Source organism: Caloenas nicobarica, chromosome 19 (genome assembly GCF_036013445.1).
Source record: "Caloenas nicobarica isolate bCalNic1 chromosome 19, bCalNic1.hap1, whole genome shotgun sequence".
NCBI lineage: Eukaryota > Metazoa > Chordata > Aves > Columbiformes > Columbidae > Caloenas > Caloenas nicobarica.
The window spans coordinates 6923291-6941602 of NC_088263.1; the positions used below are offsets into that span (position 1 = coordinate 6923291).

Genomic DNA, 18312 nt, shown 5'->3' on the forward strand with positions numbered 1-18312 from the left:
GTTTTGAGGTGGGAAAGAGCTGAGTGCCACTGCTTTTAGCACCGGCATGGCTTCCTGGCTGTGCCGCAAACCTGCCGTGGGTGTAATCCGTGGGGTTTTTGAAGCGATTGAGCTTGGTCTCTATGCATGCTGCAGAATGACTGAAGGCTCACAAGAGCCCTGAGGATCCTGGGGTGAGAAGCAGGGACCTGCCTTCAGCTGGAGGCACCCAGGAGGTGGAAGATGGTTCTACCATTGAGGGTGTGGGTGTCCCACCAAGGTCACCCCCAGGTCTTGAGCTCCCCTCGCTCCCCATCCTCCCACTGCCCATCAACCTTCCAGGCAGGACTTGGGTCTCCAGCGATGGGGGGGGGGCTTGACAAGACCCCGGCTGAGCACCACCCCCTTTTCCCCCTTCCCCCCTTTTCCACCTCCCGACAGTTTTCCCCGGGTTTTCCCCGCCGATCCGTGCGCGGCGGCTCCGGGCGGGGGGGCGGTCTGGGATCCCCCTTCCCACCCGGGGACCCCGCGGTTTGGGGCGGCGGGGCCGTACCGAAGCCCCCCCCGCCTCCACTCGGCTCCATCCCGCAGCGCGGGGCGCCCCGCCCCGCCCCGCCCCTCCGCGCCCCCGCAGCGCGCCCGCGGCCGCTCCGCGCCTGGCGGCAGAGGGCGGGGAGGGTGCGTGTAACCACGGCCACGCACACACACACGCGCACGCACACGATCGCGCACACGGGGCGGCCTCGCCGCTCGCCTTTGCGGCCAAATCCCGGCAACAAAGACACCCACCCCCCCGCTCCCCTCCCGGCTCCGCTGCCCGTCCCCTCCGCGGGATGTAGCCCGGCCGGGAGCTGCCACCGAGGCCCCCCCGCCCCTCCATGCCCCCGCAGTGAGGCCGGGAGGCGGCTCTGACGGCCACCATGGGGAAATCCAACAGCAAGTTAAAGCCTGAAGTTGTGGAGGAGCTGACCAGGAAAACGTACTGTAAGTAAACGGCGGCGGGGTGGTATGGGGGGGCCGAGCCGCGGGGATGCTGCCGGCGCGGCTCGGCGCTTGGGGGGGGCGGGGGGGCCGTTGTTGGGGGGGTTGCTGGGGTCCGCGGTGCCGGCCCCGGCTCCTTCCCCCGGCTCCTTCCCCCGGCTCCTTCCCCCGGCTCCTTCCCCCGGCTCCTTCCCCCGGCCTCTTCCCCCGGCTCCTTCCCCCGGCTCCTTTCCCCGGCTCCTTCCCCCGGCTCGTCCCCGCGATCGCAGCGAAAAGCTGAGATTTGTGCGGGCAGCGGCGGGGCCGAGCCCCGGGGGAGGGCGCAGGCTCGGCCGGGCTTTGTTGCAAGAATTCCGAGATTAGCCTGGAAGGATAAAAAAACCCCACAAGGCAGCAGAGACAAGGAGAGGGCTAGCAAGCCGGAGAAACGCTCTGTTTTCTTATAAAAACAATTATCCGTGGCCTATTTCTAAGGCTCTGGTAACCGTGGGACAAGGGCCGCATCCTGCCCACCCGGAGCGATGCGCCGTCCTTTGCTGACTCCCCTCCTGCTCCGAGCATCCTTCCTCTGCCTGGCGCCGGGGTGTCACCGCCAGGCGGGTACCCAGGGACCGGCCGTGGTGTTGTCCTCCCCTCGCCAGGCAGCTTCTCCCTAAATGAGGAGCCAAACCGTCTGGGTGGGTTTTGAAGTTTGGGTGCGTTAGTTGGAGGGGTTTCCTTTGTTGTTATCCTCTGAAGCAGAGAGAAGATTCTGATACCAGTGAGTTTGGTATTTTTGTATTAATATCTCAGTATCGGTTTAATAACCTGATTTTCTAAGTGACTGGCTTTCCCGTCTGAACCTCCAGTGTAATCTTATTAACGTGACTAGCGCCTGAGCCATCCAATTTTAGCAAAATCAGTTTGTTGTTTTTTTTTTTCTGAAGGATGCACAAAGGAAACAAAGGCTTTGGTGGTTTAAGTTTTCCTCTCTGCTCCCAGGTCCGAGATATTCCCCCTTTGCCTCAGAGAACTGCGAACGTGTAGCAGACCTGCGAGCTCTCCCTGCTGTCATTGCTGCAGTCCCACGGCAGCGCTTACCCAAAAAGGCAATAGATTAGGATGCAGCAAGTTCTCCCATACGGAGAAGAGGCAACACTGGTGCATTGCACAACCCTACACGCGGGGTTTGCTCTCTCACTGTGGCACAGGCAGGTTGCGGGGAGCATGTCTGCATAGCCAAACTGTGAGTGGTGGTAGGAGAGGTTGGGGTACCCGGGCTGGGCTTCCTTGAAGTGGCTCGGGGAAAAATGGTGAGAATGTGGCAGTGCAGGCTGGGCACAGACCCCGGGTGGAGCTGAGCCTGGGTTTTGGTGTCCCCGCTGCAGCTGTGACCCATGGTGGGTGCAGCCGCGCTGGGACAGGTACGGTTATTGCCGTGCTGCAGTCGCCTGCTTGGTTTGCGGCCACCGTGATGATCCGATGTCTGACGGAAAGGGATTTGGGAAGAGCCGGCCCTGGCACAGCCTCGGCTGCTGGTGATCTGTGTGCTGGGCGTTCTGCACCCCCGGGGGGCTCCTCGCTGCGCGGGGAAGGTGTCGACCCCAGCGGGGCAGATGGTCAGCGATGTCCTGTGTTCTCCCAGCAGCCGATGCCAAACGAACACAGCGCTGGTGAAACCATCGCCTGCGAGAGCAGGGATGTCTCTTTTGCTCGATGAGGCCAGCAGAGGGTCATTGCCTTCTGAATGGCTTTATTCCCAACTTTCTGCTCCTCTCTCTTGGGTGCCCTTTCTACTGCACCCCCTCGAGAAAAAGACTCCGGTTCTCTGATGGCTCCCCCGATGAGTTCCCGGCCTGCCTGGGGTTTTGCCTGCCCGCCCCAGGCCTCTCGCTGCCTCTTTATTGAGGTGGACCAGACCTGTGTGCCCAGGCAGCCGTGCCGTGGGGCAGCACGTGGTCCTTCGCGTGGCCAGAGCCCGCTGCAGCATCCCAACGTGCCCCGGCAGTGCGGTGCCCGTCAGGGAGAGCTGTCGCTAATACCAGGCTCTGTTTGTTGATCTCTGCTCGTTGTACCTCTCTTCTCTGGGATTAATTACTTTTGCTGAGTGTTTCTGCCCCTTTTCTGCAGCTGTCAAGGCGAGCGCGCGTTCCCTTGTCTGGCAAAGCGCTTCACAGGGCCCTCCCAGGCATGGCTGAGAGCCTCTGATGTGTCTTCAGACCCTGGGAAATTGGAAAGATTCATTTCCTTCTGGATTTGGGGGAACCCGGGCAGCGGGGATGCAGGCAGGAGTGCAGGGTGGCACCGAGCACAGTGGCTACGGACCAGCTGGAGCAGGGGACAGTTGTACCCACGAATCCGTGGCATTCTCAGCAATTTCTGGTCTGCGCGGGGGAGGTTTTACTCCACAGCGCTGTGGTATTTCAGCGTCTTCCTGGCGGACCAGCCATGACCACCCTTCGAAGAGCATCCCTGGTACGTGGTGCCCTTCCCGCCAGCTGGGCCTGCTTGGTGCACGGTGCTACTTCTGCTGCCGTTACAGCACATCTGGCCAGATGTCTCTGGGAGCCCACAACTGGCAGCGAGTGACGGGGACCTGCTTTTGTCCCAAGGAGGTTCCCGTGGCAGTGTGAGCTGTGGCTGCACCACATGAAAGGTTTCTCCCACAATGGGATTTACTTCCACTACACCATTTTCTGTTTGTGTGATTTCCAGACAAAACGAAGCAAATAACAAAAATTCCCTTCTTGGTTCTGCAGGATCGGTGGGATGGGGAGATTTCATCCCCTCTCCCTGCCCCGTGTGTCTTTTCTGCAGGTTTATCACGTCTGTGGGACTACAGAGGACCCACAGCCTGTGTCATGTCCCCTTGGTGCTCTTCTAATGCTCGGTGGCTGCTTGCATCCCCTGGCCACTGTCCCCTGTCTCCTCTGGTCTCTCCATCTCCTATTTTTGGCATTTCTCTGGCCATGCTTTGGTAGCAGGGTTGCCATCAGCATCCTCCATGAGATGCAAGAATTATTTTCCTGCCATTATTCAGAGCAGGTTGTCCCGGGTCCTGCTGGGAACCAGCCACGGAAGGGCAGGAGCCTGGAAACCTCGTCTGTTGGCTCCTCTTCCCACTCCACTCCTCATTTACAGTGCTGGGGGCCAGATTTTAATGGCACTTGGACACCTGAAGGCACAGAAGGATGTCTGAGGGCTCCTTCAAAGCGCCAGCTGCCCAAGTCCTGTTGGTTTGGACCCATCACCATGTGCCTTTCCACATCCCCGGGCACCCGAGCGCCCAGGAATACCCGCAGTGCCAACCTCACCTGTTTGCCAGGCGCTGGCAGGGAGAGGATCGAACCTTCTGCAGGGGCCAGGCTGGGGCTGCAGAGGGGAAGACAATGCTGAGCGATAATAATAATGAATAATAAATTATGTAATTCTTTGTACTTCCATAGTGCCTTTCATCCAAAAGTGCCTTATAATCATTAATTTATTAATCTTTCTGATGCCTTGTTGAGGTAGCTTGGAGATGCTGTTTTGTCCCAGGAGGTGATAACGCCCGAGACTCGAAGGAACCACCATCCTGGATTGTGTCTGCCGGCCCCTCTTTGGTGGGGATTTAAGCCTGGGCTTAACTTGGGCCAGGTGCTTGGGGCTTATGGCCGTGCTGGGATTTGGGACTGTGTTTAAGAGCCTTGCGGGGTTGCGGTCAAAGCGTTCTGCTAAGCTGGAGATTTGTGAAGGTCCTGGAGTATCGCTGCTCCCTGCAGCCTGGATAAAGTTGTGTAAAGTGCACGTGTGCAGGTGCAGAATATGCGTCGTGGGTGGATATGACTTGACGTGGGCTCCTTTAGAGAAATTGGGAGGGAAGTGCGGTGCCGAGTACCCCGGCTCGCAGCAGCGCTCCCAGGCCAGCCCAGCCGCAGCATCGGCAACCCTTAAAATCATGAAACAGGCTTAAAATCTTGAGGTTGTTTCAGAAGAGCTGGGTTTTTAAGTCATTTTGGGGTGGATTGGATTCCAGGGTTCACTTTTCATAACTATTTCCCAGGTCTGGAACTACTAAAACTGTATTTTTTTTAATGCCAGCTGCAGTAGCCATGCGATCGGGCACACTTGGAGCCATGTAGGTGCAGCAGCGTCACTGCTGGGGCTGGGCGCAGGGTCGGGGTGATGGTCCCGGTGCTCTGGAGGTCACGGTGAAGCGCTGGTGAAGGCGTGGGAGCCGCGGCGAGGGTGCCAAAACGATGCCCGTGGCGCTGGGAGGCCCGGGCTGCCGAGTGGGCGTGCGGAGAGGAAGATGCTCTTTTCCCAAGAACTGCATCCCGCCCACTGGGATCTATTTTGTGGATTTTCATCTCACTCTGGCATCATGATTTTCTGCTCTTTTACAATAAGCCGCAAAATTGGCTCTGTTGCTCGATGGTAATGCATTGAATTAATGGGCATTAGTTTAAGAGCAAACTACAAACATATTGATTTGTAGTTACGGGAGTACAGGGTGGTGGGTTGACTTCTGCAGGAAAGGAAAGAAAATTCACCAATTGCAGCAGTTTTAAGGCAGGAAAATGGGTCGGTTCCTCGCTGGGGGCACCGGGCTGGGGTTTGCTCTGCCGTGGCACGCCGGTGCCGGGGAAATGTGCCGGTTTGGGTGCTGGGCAGGAGCAGAGGAGGGACCTCGGTGGCTCCCCGCTGCTGGTTTATTTTTAGCCTCCCAAGTGTTTGGCCCCGGGCGCTGGGTTTCTCTGCCAGGTTGGTTCGTGTTGAAATCTCTCCTGTTGCTCATCCGGCAGAGAGCGGGGATCAGCTGGCCGGGTGGTTCTGCACCCGTTATCCCTCGGTGGCAAATGATGGGTGAAATACCTAAAGCCCCAAAGGCTGAAGCGCCGGGGTCTGGCAGCTGCCCGCGCTCGCTCCGTTTGGCCCCACGAACACCCACTTTGGGGCTGCCTGTGCAGAGAGGTGGTGGGACCCCCGTGGGACCCCTCCTGGGAGAGGGGGTGGGTGTCATGGGGCACCGAGGTGCCGTGGCCGGTCTGTAAATTTGGGGCTGGGCTGCTGCTGGCCAGTTGACCTGGTGAGCGTCCCTGCGCGCTCTGAGTGCTCCTGGTGTGTAATGGGATTTGCAGGAGCTCAAAAGGGAATTTCTGGGGGGAAGGAGGAGGGCACCTGCCCAAGCACCCTGGAGATGTGCCGGGGAGGGGGTGCAGAGCGGCTCTGCCGTCCCGTGCCAGGCAGGGTGCCCTGGGGAAGGGTGATGGGCAGGACGTGCCGGGGGGACGCCTGGGGTCTGGTTTTTGTTTGGGGCCTGTTTTTACCGTGGCCGCCCGTAACCCAGAGCTGCGGCGGTGGCAGCTGCGGTGCAGGTTCCCTGCGAGCTCCATGGGGACCTGATGTGCTGGCTCTGGTGGGCTGGAGGCATCTCCAGCCCCTTCCCCAGGGAGACCCCCACCTGCTCCCAGCGAATCTCATCTCTGGGCGCCCCAAGTGCGCGTGCGCCTGGTGCTCCATGGGTAGATGTGATCACAGCAAGTTTTGGGGTGTCCTTGCAGAGCCCAGGAGGTGTTTGCATTGCTGGGATGGGGAAGATGCAAGCCAGGGCCCCTCGGGCTCCCTCTGCGGCAGAGCGGAGCAGCCATCCCTGCCTCCTGCTGCTCCGGCATCAGAAGAATCACATTTCATTTATCCCCTGACATGTTAATGGATCTGCTTAACCACTCTCCTGACCTTTGCCGCTGCCGCTATAATTAAGGCTGTGAAACAAGAAGCTCTGAAGGCATCAAAGGAAGCGGCTGCTTCAGGGAGGAGCCCATGGACGTGCTCGTTCCGTTATCTGGGTGACATTTGTGGGGTCGCTTTGTTCATCCCTCCGCTCCTCGTCCTCTTGGGTCTCCTGGGGAGCTGGATGTGAAGGGAGCCGGGTCCGTGCCCGGGGACAGGGCTGGCCGGGGGATGCTCAGCCCGCGCCGCTCCCATCACCGCTGCTGCTCTCCCCACCTCCTGCGCCTCGTTCTCCCTTCAAGGCATCTCTGTGGTTTCTACACAGAAGGAGAGGCCTGCCGGCGCTTCACCCACCCGTGTTTCTCCGGCATCTCCTCGTGGATGGCTGGACCTCGTGGAGATGCTCGGGGTGTCTGTGGTGTCCCCGTGGAGGAGCGGGTGTTCGGTACCTTCGGCAGCCCCCGGCACAGCCCCGTCGGGGAAGGCGCAGAGGGGGCCCTGCTGCCAGCGAGGCTTTGTCCTGCAGCCTCCTCCTGTCCTTCCCTCGGCTCCAATGCCCGAGTCAGAGAGACTCTCGTCCCCCTGCCCGCGCTGGGTCTGCAGGGGAGTTTTCTCCCCTGCCAGGTGCAGGAGTTGCTCTGTGGGTTGGGGGCAGCACCTTGGAGCCCCAGGCGATGCCAAAATCCCCGCGGCCAAAGCGGGGATGGAGCAGGACATCGCTGTCCCCGGCACGGCGAGGGCACGGGGGCTGCTCCATCCCTGCTCCGGCAGCACCGGGGATGCTCTGCCCTGCCGTGGGGCATCGCTGCGTCAGCTCCTGGGGAAGCCGGGATTAAATCCAGCCCAGGATAAACCTGCCACAGCCACCGGCTCCTGCTGTGAGTGTGTTTCAGTCTGATTCATGAATTCCCAAACCAAGGCAGCTGTCCTTTGCCCTTCCTCTGCTGCCTTTGCTGCAAAAAGCAACTGCTGCTTTTTCCTTGAACCCAATTTCCAAAGCCTAATGTCGGGCCCTTAAATATTTAATAAAGTCTTAAAAGGATTTTAACTGCATATTGGCTTTCCTGTTGGTACCAGCCCCGGGGGAGATGAGAACAGAGCTGCTCAGGGACCTGTTTATCCAGTCTGGGAGCAAGACAGACCATTAATGGCAACCGCTGGCAAGAAGAGCGCCAAACGCACACGCAGTTCCCTCCGCATATTGCTTTGTATCTCAGCAGTAACAAATGACACCAATTACAGTGTCGGGCTTGTGCTCTGAACGTCTCGGAGGCTCCCGGACCCGCCGTTGTCTGTGTCTGATGGCGCAAGAAGCCAAATCGGGCAAGTTGGGGAGATGCGCGAGCTGGGATGGGGATGTCCCGCGCCGACAGGTAGGCAGCTCTGGCTGCGGTGGTGCCCGCGCGGTGGGGCTGCTCCGACATCCCTTTGTGATGGATGCTGCAGGGACGCGTACCCGCGTGGGGACGTCCCCGGCGCATGGGTGACGGGGTTGGGAGCAGGGACGGGGCACTGCCGGGGCGCACGGGGCTGAGATGGGGCACGCGTGGGTCGGGCAAGCTGCGGCAGGTCATCCCCGCGAGCAAAAGCAAATGTCGTGGGCAAGCTGTGCTGTGAGCCCCGGGCTCGGTGTGCGGCGACCAAGGGCTGATTCTGCGGTGGGTGTTTGCTCCAGCTGTGATGCTGACCCCCAAATCTGCATCCCAGGGGCAAGGAGTGAAATCCAAGCAGGTGCATGAACACGCTGCTGAGCGCCATCGCCCGCTTGGCGGGAAGTTCATAACGGGTGAATATTAACGTTGTGATGATGCTGAGAGTGGAGTTTGTAACAGATTTGTGTGCAGACAGTTCTTAAATATCTGTTTTGCAGTGGTGAGGGGTGGAGTGTGTTGGGCACAAATTGCAGGGTGCGCGGGGTTCACCCCGGAGCTCCGTGGTGTTTTACGCATGAGGGGCCGATCAGCTCATGCATCAGCACCCCCGTCATTTCCGCATCAGCACCCGATAAGTTCACGCATGAGCACACAATTAATACACACATGAGTGCACAATTAATTTACATATGAGCGCCTGGCTGATTTGTGCATGAGTGCCCTGTTAATTTGCAGTGGATTGCACGCTGGTCCACGCGTGAGCACCCTGTTGGTTGACGCATGGGTGCCCAATTAATTGGTGCATGTGCCTCAAATCAGTTTGTGCCTGAGTGTCCAATTAATTTCTGCATGAGCACCTGATCCATTCACACCTGAGCACACAATTAGTTGCATGCACAAGTGTGTTATCTACTAATTACACTAATTTACACAGAAGTGCCCAATTAGTTCATGCAGCAGTGGCCAGTGAATTTGCGGGTGAGTGCTCAATTAGTCCGTGCATGAGCACCTGATAAATTCATGAATGGCCCAAAACTTTCTGCATGAGCACCCAGCTGGTTCTTGCATGAGCCGCCCTTCCATTCATGCCTGAGCACTTGGGTAGTTCATGCATGAACACCCCATGAAATCATGCATGAGCACCCAATTGGTTCACGCAGAAGCACCCAAATAATTGATGCATGAGTTCCCAATTAATCCATGCATGATCACCCAATTTATTTTTGCATGAGTGCCTGTCTAGAGCAGGCGTGGGTGCACAGTTAGCACATGCATTCGTGCCCCATTAATTCGTGCCTGAGCGCCCACTTTGCTCACGTGGGAGTGCCCACCCTGCGCACGCGTGGGTGCCCAGTTTGCCCTCACCCCGGTGCTGCTTGGAGCATCTGCAGCAGGTTTAAGCAGCCCCAAACCCGGAGGGGAGCCCCAGCGAGGGGTGATATGCTGGGTCCCCTGAACTGGGATGTGTGGAGCACATGCGGGGACTCCAGGAAGGAGCTGCTGTGGTGAGGCTGTGGGGAAATAAATGCCTTGGCGGGTGATGCTGGACCAGTCACCCGTGGGTCGGTGGTGGAGCCGATGGCCTGGCAGAGCAGGAATGCCCTGCAGCAGCTGGGGAACTGCTCGCTCTGTGCCTGGAAATAATTAACCCCGGTTTTCCTGATAAGACGGTGGTGACCGTGGCCCCACGGGATCAAGGTGCTGTTGTAACGGCTGGAGCGAGGCGGGATGTGCCAGGGTTTCGGGGGAGACTCCCCGCTGGCTGCTGCGTGGGGATGGTGCTTGCTGAGCCTTTGGGAGCCTGAGCCCACATGAGGACAGCCCAGTGCTGTGGCACGTGAGGACAAGGCTGAGTGCCGCACTCCTTCTCAGGATCTGTCCCTGAGGCTGGGGCTCAACCCCTGCCCTTGCACAGAGTGGGGAGGGGATGCTTGTGGGGTGGGACAGCAGCACAAAAAAAGCCCCGTGGGGCTGGAGCATCGTGTCGCCTTCCTGCATCCCACTGTGGCCAGGGGTCGCCAAGCCGTTCCAGATCTGCATGCCCCTCGTGCACTCCTTAGTGCCGCCCCATCCCCGCCGTGGTCCAGCGAGCACTGAGCTCTCCGTGGGCAGGGCGATGGATGGGGATTTGTAGTCCCGGGTCCTTCCTCTCTTCCCTGCCTGGTAAGCACAAATTAACAGGCTTGAGCACTGATTAACCAGAGCTGTTTCTTGCTGCAGCAGCAGCTGGGTGGTGGGAAGAAAGGGGGCACGTGAAGGGCGGGTGGTGATGGAGCTGTCAGTCCCCTCCTGTGCCATTGGGGAGTGATGGAAACGTGGGGGAAGAGGGTTGAGGGTTTTTTGGGTACCGGTAGCTGGGAGGAGGGAGCTGGGGGCTGCTCACAGCGCAGCCCCATGGGGCGGGCTCTGCCCCTCTGTGTGGCATGAGACGCGTGGCCAAAACCCTTCTCCCGGCTGAGACGGGAGCAGGAATGAACCGACCGGTGCTGCTCTGGGATGATTGCCCGTGCTGCCTGCACCCGCTGCCCGCTCCTGCCCGTGCTGCCAGCCCTGTGCTCAGCGTTTCCCCGCGCTTTACTAAGAGCAGCGGAAACAAAGATGCTGCTGGCAGGAGCTGCCGTGCAGCCTTGTACGCACGGGAAGGTGTCTGCGGCGCGTAGCCGGGGCTCCTGGCTCAGCAATGCCTCTTACAGCGTTGCGGTTCATAACAAATGCGAATACCCTGCCTTTATTTAGCACTGTTCATCCCCATGGATCCCAGGGCACGCTTCATCCGCTAACGAGCTGCTACATGCGCTATTTATATCCATCACCGTGGCGGGAGCGGGGGTCCCTGGGGAGCCTGGCACTGCGGCTGAGCCCACTCACGGCCCCTGCTCTGGTGGGATGCTGCGATGGGGCTGCTGGGGGTCATCCCCTTGTCCTTGAGCATTCGGGGTCAAACCTGGCTGAGGTTTGTGTCGCTGCAAACTGATTTGCATCAGTTCAGCATCGTGCTGTAATCAATGCTGGGGGGAGGGAAAAGCAGCACCTGCGGTCGCACAGGTACTTTCGGTGAGCTCGGCTGGGCTCTGCACGCTGAGGAGCTGCAGGGGATGGGTCAGGGGGAGCGGAGGGACATGTCTGTCCCCTGTGTGTGTCCCCCATCCCCAGCCCTGGACGAGTGGCTCAGCCTGGCCAGGGAGTGGCATGTCCCTGAGGTTTCCGTGGCTGCGGGTCCCTGCTGCAGGGACGGGCACGAGCATCCCTCAGAGCATCCCTCATCGGTGTCGCTGGGAGTGTTCATACCCAGCGAGGTCGGAGCGGCTGGGAAGTGGCAGCTGCAAAGTCATCATCTGTCATTCCCTGCACTGGGAACACTCTGCCCCAGGGAGAGCGAAAATTTGGTGGCACCAGAGGGACGCACCCAGAGGTGGGTGTTTTTCCAAGGGCTGGTGGACGGGGCTGTGTTCCCACCCTGCAAACCCTGCAGCTGCCCCTCGCGCCCGGGGCAGGACGACAGGCACCGGTACCAGTGCGCTGGAGGAGGGATGGGGCTTTGCGTGGCTCCGTTCTGGGGATGCACATTACCAAATCCCACCTCGGGAGCCCTGTGCTGGTTTTTGGGCAGCACCTGAGTGGTCCTCTCCATCAGAAAAGCCTCTCCTGGGAGCATCACGCGGGTATGAGGGGAGCTGGCTCCATCCCTCCCCTCCCGCCCCAGCCCGAGCGCGTCATTACCAGCATTTCTCCTGTACTAAAAAAAGCACAAATTTCTTAATTGTTTCCTGCTGGAGTTGAAAGGCAGTTCCCAGGCCTGAAATAGCACATTGGGGGAAACACAGCTGAACGAGAGAGCGAGCAAGAGGTGATTTGCCCAGGGGAAAGCCCCAGGATGCTGCCATTGCCCCCTTCGCCTGCCCCGGGCGGGTTTCAGGCTCTGTCCCTCCAGCTGTCCCCGAGCGGGGATGGGGGGACACCCCGTATGCACAGAGACGGCCTCTGGCACAGCGATTCCTGCTCACGGGGACATGGCACCAGCGCTCAGCTGTGGGGCGGGGGCCAGTTTGTGTGCCCCCCCGGCCGCCCCTCTGCTGCTGCCTCTCGCCTTCTGCAGCCTGCGCCTTCTGCCACACACCTTATAAATCTTTCTGATGGAAAATTGCTTTCTTTTATTTGCCATCCGAGGTAATTGGCATCTGTTGATGTGTCTTGGGTCTCTATTTTTATCAGGCGTTTGCACATTGACACATCTCCACTCCGCCTCATTATCCCAGCGCATTTCAGACCTATTGCTTTTTTATTATTATTTAGATGCACGACGCAAAGGAAATGGCTAATGAGGCCGTTCCCCCCTCCACGCCCTCCTGCTGGCACTGGTTTCCCCACCGACATGCTGGCCAGGCACAGTTCCTGCAGTGGGACACATGGGGACAGGTGCCAGCCCCCTTCCCCGTCACCTCCCCGGCATCTTGCATCCCACCAGAACGTTTCCTCTGCTGAGGGCATTCGCCATCTCAGCAGCTGTCCCCAGGCTGGGGACACTCGGGGTTGCCAACACTTGCCATTTTCTAGCTTGTCAGGATTTGGGGGTTTCTCTGGAGCCTGGTGAAGCTTCCTGGGGTGCTGGGATGGGTGCGATGATGTTTCTCCACATGGTTCAGTGCCTGGGGGGATGCCAGCCCTGGGACTGTGCCCATGCCCACGGTCACTGTGTTGGAGCCAGTGCCTTTCCCAGGCTGCCTCCAGGCAGATGTTTTGGCAGATGTTTCCAGGGATGTTTTGGCTCTAGGGAGGCAGGAGGGCAGAGCTGGGTCCTCCCCAGGTGTGAACCAGCCTGACCCTGGCATGGTCCTTAACATCTTGCAGCGATGCCGATGCTGTGCTCTCCTGGCATCTTAGTGGGCTCCCCGGTTCTGGGATGCAGCAAAACTTGCAGCCCCAGCCCCATCGCCCCCCCAGGCTGTGCTTCGAAGGCGGCCGCTTGCCTGCGGGTACCACACGGCAGCGCTGGAGCGAGCCCTGGGGCATCCCCCAGGGAAGCCACTGATGGGAAGTGCAAAACGCACCTTTGTCGCTGGGAAAGCGCTAAATTCCATTCCTTTTTCTTTTTCTCTTTTTTCCCCGTTTTCTCTTGCAGTTACCGAGAAGGAGGTGCAGCAGTGGTAAGTGTCTGGCGTGGGGATGCGGGGCTGGCGGGCGAGGGGGTGGGAGCTGCTGGTGCTGAGCAACCCCTGCGGCCGTGCAGAGCAAGGGGTGCAAGGGTGCACCTGTTTTGGGGTGCAGGCATCAGCTCATTTTCTGGGAGACCAGAAAATAGAGTTGTTGGGTTTTTTTCTGTGCACCTCATGCATGGTGCACGATGGGGCTCGGTTCTGGTGTGGTGGGATGCTGCACGGTCCCTCCTCCCTGCTCCCTCCCCACTCTGGTAGATGAGGCGAGTGGGGACATGGGGACTGTCAAGCTGGTGGCCACGGCTCTGCCTGGCAGGGGCCGGTGCTGTCCCAGCCTGTCCCCGTTTGTAGCGGGGCCCGCAGAGGCTGGCGGGGCCGGGGTGATGCGCCAGCAGCGCGCTCTCCCCGCATCCCCTCCGCTGAACGCAACGCCCTAGAAAAGCCACCGCTTCCCTTTCATCTTCCTATCCCACCAGTCAAGGTTTGCTTTCTTTATCTCTTTCTCTCATCCTTCTCCCTCCCTCCCCACCGCCCCCGGTGAGTCATAGCTGCAGCAACGTGAAAAAGATGTCACCGGCACTTTGGTTTCCCACCTCGCCACCCCGTTCCCCTCCTCCTCCTCCAGCCCCCGGCCTGCTGCAGCGGGTGCCTGACAGATCTGGGTGACACGTTGCATAACGCTCACGCACCCTGCATGGTCCCCACGTGGTCCCCGTGCCCATGGAGACATCGAGCCCCTTCCCCTGCACCCTCTGAGGTGGCACTTTGCAGCATCCAGGTCCAGCCCGGAGCTGGAACCAAAGGCTTTAGGGTGTTAAAGCACCAGTGGGCTTTAGGAGCCTGTTTCAACCAGGCTCCTGTTGAAAACACCTTTAAAATAACCTCCCCACACACAGGGTCGCCTCCCTCAGTACAGCCACGCTACCGGAGCAGGCGATGCCTCGCTGTGACCCCCAGGACCCAGCGACACCCCTGTGCCCCCCTGTGCTCTGAGCAGCTTTCACTTGGGCTCGTGCAAAAAATGCCACCGTGGAGCCTCAGCTGCCCCGGGTGCTGGTGGATTTTACCAGGATGTGGCTGCAGGACGGTGTTCACCAGAGCCTGGTTGGGGCGGGTCGGCAGGTCTGGGGGCGCTGGGCGTGTGGGGTCTGCATTCAGGGGGACGGCCCCCTGGTGCCCACCCTCTGCCCTTCCTCCCCAGGTACAAGGGCTTTATCAAGGACTGTCCCAGCGGGCAGCTCGATGCCGCCGGCTTTCAGAAGATCTATAAGCAGTTTTTCCCCTTTGGCGACCCAACCAAATTCGCCACTTTTGTTTTCAATGTCTTCGACGAGAACAAAGTAAGTCTGTGAGCCAGAGGCACGGTCTGGGGGGGTCAGGGCTGCGTGCGTGGCGATGGTGGGATGGGTTCAGCAGTGCAGCTGCGTGATGCTGGAGGAGCAAAATATTCCAGCGCTACCTGGGGCGTGAAATGGAAGCGGCGCAGCTGTAGCGAGCAAGCCCCCGCGCTTATTTTAGTCGATGGGAGTCACGTGGGAAAAGGCGATGAAGTGGCGAGCGAGAGAGGAGAAACGCGGTGTGTCGGTGCTGCTGACAAAAGCCCCCCCGCGCTCTGGAGTCGCTCCCACCGCGATGCTCGCCCGTGGGCCGGGCACAGCAGCTGCATCCTGCCGCTGGAGATGAACGTGCATCACTTCTCCCTCCCCATCACCTTTTTGGATGTGCCCCTAAGAGCACGGGCAGGGGGGACTTTGCGGGGTGGGGGTGGCAGCAGCACCCTCACCCCCTCATTGCCCCCCCAGGATGGGAGAATCGAGTTTTCGGAGTTCATCCAGGCGCTGTCGGTCACCTCGCGGGGGACGTTGGACGAGAAGCTGAGGTGTAAGTGCTCCCTGCATGGTGGGCTCAGCCCCGCAGCCCCCGGCATGAGGAGGGGGCCGGGGGGTGGCACAGGGGCGGCAATAGGGTGCACGTCCGGCGGGGGGGGCCGCGGTCTCAAGCACCTTGGTGATGATCTGGCTTGCAGGGGCGTTTAAGCTGTATGACTTGGACAATGACGGGTACATCACGAGGAACGAGATGCTGGACATTGTGGATGCGATTTATCAGATGGTGGTAAGCGGTGGCGGGGGGGATGCGGGGGGAGCAGCCCCTAGGGTCCCCACTGGGCTGGAGCACGGGCACTGTGGGAAGGATGCTGGAACGACCCTGATTCCCTCCCCGGGCTTTTTGGGTGGGGGGTTGTGGCCATCGTGGCCGGGGCAGGGTCCAGATCTGGCCGCTGAGGATGGCTCTGGTGCCAGTGCCAGCCCTTTGTGCCCTGTCCTGATGGGGGGGTGTTGGGGGGCAAAACACGTGTCCTCGCCCAGCAACCCCGTCCAGGCAGGGCACAGACAGGTGTGTGACAGCGTCCTGTCCCGCTGCCGCAGGGAAACACAGTGGAGCTTCCCGAGGAGGAGAACACACCGGAAAAGCGGGTGGATCGGATTTTTGCCATGATGGACAAGGTGAGGACGCTCAAGAGGTTTTTTCCATGGGGCTGAGGGATTTAGGAGGCAGTTGTGGGCCCCCTTGCCACATCTCAGCTCTTGCAGGTGCCTCCTCAAACCACCAATACGAGGTCTCAGCTGCCGCTGGGCTCGCTGCAGAGCTCTGCGTCCCTCCGGGGTCACCGGAGCCGTTGCAGGGTCCCCGAGGTGGCATTGCCCCGAGGTGGCACTGCTCCCTGCCTGCAGCCGTGGGTGGCTTGGTGGGGAAACCGAGGCTGCAGCGATGGTGGGGATTCGGGAGGCCGTGTGGGATGGAATGGGTGCTGCTGGGTCCCGGGGTGCTCGGCACCTGCATGGCGAAGCGGCGCTGCGACCGGAGTGTTTTGCAGAACGCGGACGGGAAGCTGACGCTGCAGGAGTTTCAGGAGGGCTCCAAGGCCGACCCCTCCATCGTGCAGGCACTCTCCCTCTACGACGGGCTCGTATAGTCCCGGGGCCGAGCGGCGGTGAGTGCAGAATGGGGGGGCCTGGGGGTGCCCCATCTTCCACCCACCTGCTGCCATTCCCACCTTCCCTGGGAGCCGATGGCTGGTTTTCCTCTGCTAAAGTATCAAAGCATGGGCATCCCCCCGAAATCCAGCTGTGGGGGGATGTTGCTCCCGTCCCAATAGGTTTGTCCCAGTCCCCCCGCAATCCCACAGGGCACCCCAGGACCACAGCCCACAGGGATGCAGGAGAAGCTGCCTGCGGCACAACTCACGGTCTCACCTGCAGATGCATCTGCAGAGGAGGCAGCTAGTGTGCTGGGGACATGGGGATGCTCTGGAAAGAAATAATATTAAATGTTTTTTTCTATTGTATCTTATTATATTACGCCCTGGAGCTGGCAGGGTTTGGTGTGGGGGTGTCAGGGTCACTGTGGTTCACAGCATCCCAGGCGTGCTGGGCTGAGCACCCCATGGTCCTCATGGTGCCCCATGGGGCCATGCAGAGGTGTCTCTTGGGGTGATTCTGGTCATCGCAGTCCAGGCAGTGTCCGATCATGGGTGTTGGTGGGGTTTTTTTAACACTAATGGAGTTTTGAGCTTTGTTTGCAGCTTTGCCCTTCCAGCTGCGTGGGTGTTGCACGAGATGGCTGAGGGGCTTTCTGCCCATCATTCTCACCCGATTTTCCCTCTCCCCACCTTCTCCTGCAGATGCCTGGGGGAAGATGCTCTCCGTGCCATCCGACCACCGCCGCGCCAAGCTTGCCTGTCCCTCTCGGCCTTCCTTTCTGTTCCGCAAGCAAAGGATGCCCTCGAAGTGCAAGCTCACTCCCCCTCTGTGCACTCTGAACCAGCCGCTGCCATTTGCCAACTTTTGCTTTTTCCAAAAAAAACCACCAAACCCTTGACAGACCCCGGTCTGAGCGGCAGCGAACGCCCGAGACTTCAGAGCCGGGGGAACGGGTCGAGCATCGCTGAAGGCAGAGCCCCCCCCCAGCCTCCTTGCCCCCTTTGCTCCCCCTTTCCTACGTCTTTGGATGGAACTGCGGATGTGCCGGTGCCAGCGTGGTCCTCTCCCGGGAACCGGTCGGCTGGGGATGGAGCCCAAAGGTAGCGGGGGGGCCGTGCACCCCGGGGTGCTGCCTGCGCGGGGCGGCCGGGCCGAGGCACCAACGGCGATTGGGAACGCGGTCCTGGCATCACCTGCGATGCCACTGGCAACCTGGCCCGGCTCACTAGGGATATATATTATTATATTATTTTTAATTTTTTTTTGGTGAGACAGTATTGTGCTTTTTATTTTTTTTTTTCCTTTGGTGAAAAAAAGCGAGGCTTTTTTTTTTTAATATGCCTATCTCGACGATCTATATCCTTATTTATTTGTCGTAAATGTTGCTGCCGTGTTTAGTCTCTCGTGTGTGTGTGTCTGACCACCTAGGTGATATGTAAGGTTTACATGCTTGTACACTATTGCGGGGCACTGGGAGCCTGCAATAATAATGAAGCCAAAAATCTGCCTCCCCCCCTCTCCTCCCACCCCCTGTATCCCGAGTTCCGTGGGCTGGCTGCTGTTTTAAGGAGATGCTGTAGCTTCTTTTCCTCTTCCCCTGTCCCCTACATTTTTCTGTTCCCCCTTCCCTTTGCAAGCTCAGCGAGGGCTCGCTCAGCCCGGGCTCCAAGCAGGGCGAGGAAACCGCTGGGCACCAGAACATCCTCATTTCTTTTTTTTTTTTCATTTTCTCAGTGCATGAAACAGTATTAACGGAGCCAAGAGCTGTTTGTACCCCAGGGGGGTGGCTGTGAATTTGCCCTGTGCTGGTGGGGCTGGGGGAGCAGAGGAGGTGCCCATGGAGACAGCTCGCTCTGTCCCCCCCATCCTGGCTGGGGTGACAGGGCAGCTCGGGGTGTCTCCTGACCCCTTATTTAGGACGCGGGAGGTTTTGCTGTATAAAGCAAGAGCACGACCCCCAAGCGGAGCCGCTTGTGCCCACGCCGGGGGAGGCGGAGGGCTGGGGAAGTGTGCCAGGAGACCCGAGCCGGGGGCTTGGAAATGGCCCCCCAGCCACAAGCGGTGCCCACACGGCCTCTCCATCACCCACCACCACTCCGGGATGTGCCTGAGCAGGGCTCAGCCCCACCAGGACGCGCCGTGGGACACGGT

At 59.7% G+C, this 18312-nt stretch overlaps 1 protein-coding gene across 1 annotated transcript; it reads left to right on the forward strand.

Moving 5' to 3' along the window:
* The first annotated feature begins 651 nt into the window (after window positions 1-651).
* NCS1 (neuronal calcium sensor 1) lies at window positions 652-17438 on the forward strand. The gene is made up of 8 exons (XM_065648615.1): window positions 652-963; window positions 13144-13168; window positions 14379-14517; window positions 14980-15058; window positions 15204-15292; window positions 15607-15684; window positions 16056-16172; window positions 16863-17438. Exons 1-7 carry the CDS (start codon window positions 900-902, stop codon window positions 16152-16154), a joined length of 573 nt encoding a protein of 190 aa, XP_065504687.1. The 5' UTR covers window positions 652-899; the 3' UTR covers window positions 16155-16172; window positions 16863-17438.
* Window positions 17439-18312: the final 874 nt, after the last annotated feature.